Source organism: Belonocnema kinseyi, chromosome 5 (assembly GCF_010883055.1).
Source record: "Belonocnema kinseyi isolate 2016_QV_RU_SX_M_011 chromosome 5, B_treatae_v1, whole genome shotgun sequence".
NCBI classification, from domain to species: Eukaryota; Metazoa; Arthropoda; class Insecta; order Hymenoptera; family Cynipidae; genus Belonocnema; species Belonocnema kinseyi.
In genome coordinates, this window is record NC_046661.1 from 114,598,143 (window position 1) to 114,603,214 (window position 5,072).

At 30.7% G+C, this 5,072-nt stretch overlaps 1 protein-coding gene across 1 annotated transcript in view; it reads right to left on the bottom strand.

The window, feature by feature from the left end:
- Positions 1-5,072, bottom strand: part of LOC117172547 (acetylcholinesterase) — a 477,961-nt gene that overhangs the window by 234,152 nt on the left and 238,737 nt on the right. The window contains exon 2 of the mRNA XM_033360594.1: positions 4,491-4,633. Coding sequence (XP_033216485.1) covers positions 4,491-4,633 — 143 coding nt within the window. The remainder of the gene's footprint in view (positions 1-4,490; positions 4,634-5,072) is intronic.

Below are 5,072 nucleotides of genomic sequence, written 5' to 3' on the forward strand. Positions count from 1 at the left end.
AGGACTAATTAGAAACGCTTTCAACATAAAATTTAGAATATTTAAATAGGAAAACAATCCAATGTAAAATCCCTTTTTAACGTCCAATAATTAAATTGATGAGAAGAATATAATCAAGAATCTAACGATCAAATTTGGACTTCTGTCCTCTCCCTTCCCCCTTAACAAAATTTTCTTTTCTATTTTTCGTTTTTAGGGGCAAGGGAGGGGAGAGAAGTGTTCCTTTTTTCAGATTCCAATAAGAACATTCAGTGGTGGTTGTCCAAATGTGGTCGTTAGATTCTTGATTTTATTTTCAGGAATTCTTTTCATCGCTTTCAACATAGTCATCTAAAAATAAAATTTCCTCATTAATCCTCTTTTGCAATCAATAATAACAGAAAATCACAACAATGCATCATTTTGTTCATTTTTCCACTTTTAAAAACAAAAAACATCAGTGTTGCATAGAAAAATTTTGGTTTTCAAATATAATTTATACTCCTAGACCTTCAAATGGAGTCATCTCCGAAAACAAACCGACTAATATTTATTCGGACTAATATACATTCAGCGTAGCCATATAACAAAAAAATATTTCAATTTTTCCGATTTCTCTTAACTGTATAAGAGAAAGACATTATTACGGCATATATATAGAAGAGAGTACCCAAATATGAGATACCAACTCTGTTTGGCGTGATTGTCGAAATTCTATTTACTGAATTTAAAAGTTATATAGGTCATTTTAAAGGAAATTTAGTTTGACATAAGGAGATCAAATAAAAAATTTTATTAAAAATTTTTTTCACACTGAAAATACAAGAAATGTAAAAAGTGATTTTTCCAATCTCGTCAAACTATTCTCATAATGAGATACCCCAAGAAATAGCTAATAAAATGCAAAATAAAGTATTATTTTCAATGAAAAACTTAATTCTATGTTTCCGAAGTATAAATTTACTGCTATTTAGATATATTTAGTTTTTGCAGTAGTCACAAACACTTTTGTAACAAATTTCCCCCGCGCAGCCAGTGTTTTAAAAACCACAGGTATCTCATATTATGAGAACCACACCGTGCAACTATGCACTTACTATGCCTGACCTGTACAATGAAGAACTTCAACACTGTCGATATTTTCCTACTTAGTTATTCAATCCCCATCACTCCAGGCAAACTTTACTGCTAAATACATATTTAATGAATAATAAATAGGGTTTAAAGAATTCCCTTCCAAGAACTCGACCACTATCGATTTCCCAAAAAGTTCGCCCTAAATCTTTAGAAGCCCAATGAAAAATGGATTATACCACGAAATTACTCTTTCTTCGAGGGCTACAAGTAAGTGATAGAACCAACAGAGTGGGTCTCTTAGTTTAGCTGATACCCCGCTATCTCATTTTACGAGAATATCTCAAATTCGAGTACTCTCCTCTATATATTTTAAAAAGAATATCTACATGCCAAGACCTTTAATTTAAATCATTACAGAATGAAATCGGACCGGTGCAAAGGTTACGCCACAGTCTAAATAAATGAAACTTCCTTGTTTTTCTTACTTTCCTACCTCTGGTAAGAAAAAAAAGTCAGCAAGGCGTAGAAAATTCTAATTCATTAATGCATATCAAAATGGAGTATACACAGACCTTTAATTTAAACTATCTCCGAATGAAATCGGTCTGATAAAAAGGCGTTAAAACAGTCCTCTAAATAATGAAATTTGTAAGTTTTCTTATTTTTCTACCTCTGATAACAAAAAAGTATCAGTACAACATAGAAAACCATTATTTTTCAATGAATATCTACATGCACAGACTTTCAGTTTACACTATCTTCGAATGAAATCAGTCTGATAAAAAATTCTCAGCACAATTGTCTAAAAAATGAAGTTTATTCCTTTTCTTATTTTTCGAGCTCTGATAACAAAACAGTAACATTACGAGATAGAAAATAATTATTTTTTAATGAATCACAAATGATCACAAATAAACATCAGTATGACATAGAAGAATATTATATTACAATAGAAATCGACATGCCTTTATTAGGAATAGTTTCAGAAATAGATAAGACAATAATGGAAAATCATTCAGCATAGTCGCCTAACCAAAATGAAAATTTTAATTTTCTCAATTTTCTACATCTTATAAGAAGAAACTCCAACTCTAATGAAATCGGTCTAAAATGAAAGTTAACAGTATACTGCGCTAAAAAACGAAATATTCCCTATTTTTCTCATTTTTCATTCACTGATTACAAAAATATTATACTATGATGTGACAAAAAACTTTAGAATGACTTTGCAAAATTTTTTTACGCACATTAATATGTCAAGAACCTTCATTTAAACCAACCCAGAAATAAATTTTACTAATAGAAAAGCTTCTAGCATAGTCGTCTATAAACGAAATGTCCTCATTCATATTGGTTTTCCATCTCTAATTTAAAAAAAAAAAAAGAAAAAAAAGTTAGGATGACATAGAAAATTTTGTTTTTTCATGCATGTAGTCATATCAAGACTATCGAATTGAATCATCCCGGAATGAAATCGGAATCATAGAAAAGCTGCCAGCATAGTTGTATGAAAAATCAAATTTCTTTATTTAACTTATTTTTCAAACTTAACTTGTAAAAAAACATCAGTATGCTATTGAAAATTTTATTTTTTCATGCCCACCAGCATGCCAACACTGTCAATTTGAACCATCCCAGAAATAAATTGGAATAACAGAAAAGTTTTCAGCGTTGTCGTTTACAAAACGAAATTGCCTCATTTAGTTTATTCTTTAATCTTTGATAAAAAAAAATCGCATTACATAAAAAATTATTTTCAATGCACATCTACATGCTAAGACCTTCAATTTCAGCCATATTTTAAGATGGACGATCTAAAAGATAAGACTCCAGCATAGTGGGCTAGAAACAAAATTATCTTTTTTATTTGTAAATCCCTCTTAACGAAAAACACCATTATAATCTTCGAATAAAATCATAAGGTCTATAGGGTTTGGTGTGAAAAAGAAAAAGCTTGGAATGAGAAGCAAATCAGTTCATTAACTTTTTTTATTATAACATTATGATTTATCACCTGTAGGAAAAAGGTGGCTATCATCAGTTATTGCTTTGATAAATTATTTTAAAAAAAGACTTAGATGCTTTTATAAAACTCCAATTTGTAATTGTGTCAATTGGTATTTTTTTAACACTTTCTACATAAATCACCTTTTGATCAATTTCTTTCAGAAATAAAGAAAGATATTTAAATTTCCTTTAATATCTGTTGCTTTTTTCAAAAATGTAAAACTTTTATTATTGTCGAGGATAAATTATGATAAAGAACAATATCATTTTAGCGTAGGATAAACCCTTTATTCAGGGGCCGTTTGCTATTAATATATTGTATATGTGGGCGGAATTTTTATTTTTGAAGTTGGAATCTTAAAATATCGTTTTTTGAGGAAACCACATCCAAAACTTGGTGAGTGTTATAAGGACACATGTCATATTTTTTCTTCGAACATGAAATGCACCTACTTCCTTTCATTTTCTAGATATAAGTATAGTCCCAAAAAATTCACTATAGGTCCTAGCATTACCTTCCACTCAAACCGAAAAATAATAATTTGGTCCTCAACTTAGAAAAACGCAAATATTTTCTAAATTAGAACCAGCCATGAGGGCCCTTTTCATGCAGACGTCCACATATGATCGTTTTTCTCGATTTGAAACTCATATTTAAATCTTTTGTAGCTTAAAATAAAAGAAAAGATGGAAATTTGATTCTTCTTTTAAAACATTCAAAGGTTTTTTTCCCTTGCAATCGGACTGAAAGGCTGCAGAAAATTCGGATCAAAAGATAATCTAAACAGCTTTTTATAAAGAAGCTAAAATATCCTTTTCAGCGTTTCTGGTTTTGCAAAGTTTGAATACAGCTTCTGGGAAAGCGACTTTTCTGAAAAGAGAAGTGACTATCTATGTATCGCTACCTGGACAAGATTCGATCGATGCATTCGACTGATTGAAATTAGGGTGGACAGGAAAATTGGAAAGTTAACTCGAACACTGCAAAATTTGCATGAGAGGATTCGTCAGTCTCTATTTTATAAAAAAACTTTGCCTTCGTTCGTTTCATCCATCTGGTGAATGAATAGTAAGCGAGAGTCGCAAAAGGCCTTTGGTATTCAGAATGTTTTCAGAAAAATTATCGAATTGCGAATTACTTTTTCGGATCAGTCAATCGAGAAAATTAAGGTAAAATATTAAAATCTATGAAATGTCTTTTTCGGAAGAAAATTATTTAATAATTTCCTTCCAGAAAATACTTTTTATTAATGAGGACGATACAGTTTTTTTTTCTTAATTGAAATCCGAGTTGGAATTTTCAATAGTTGGAAAAGTTGAGATGGTGTCATTTGTTGTGAATTTTTTTATTCTTTGGTGACACCCGCAGAAATAGAAAGCTGGAAACATTAGGGATAGTTTTATCAGATTTATATATAGTATCTCACCTGGAATGTAATGGCATCTCGCTCGATTTGCGACATATTCTTGAAGATTGTGTTCATGATTAGCAGAAATTTGGTTCTATCAAGAGGACTCGGGTTATCTTTCTCGAAGTAGTCGATGAAATCGTACAATATAAAGTAGGTTCCTGAAAAATAGAAAAGTCAATAATTATATTAACATTTATAATTAAAGAGGCTATGATAGTTCGTTCAGGAATTTAGGGACATCAAGATTTGGGGTGGGACATTGGTCCTAAGTACTAAAAAAAAAGTAGAAAAAACCTAATATCCATAGAAGACAAACAAATTTACCATGAAGGACGAAATGCGAAAAAGAACAAAATCGCTATCGGGAATTATTATCTAGAACGTAAATTATTTCAAACACTAACGTGGCACATCTCCTTTTATGATTTAACACATTTATCAGGACAAACCTAATTCGCAATTGCAGCCCTTCTAAATAGTTACAAACGTGATTTTTTAAATGTACAGTCTGTCAAGTTAAAGCGTGGGTGGCTTTACTCGCAGTCGGTAAGGTGTATCGACATGATTTTGGTGTCAAAATATTAAGAAGAGCTCCCT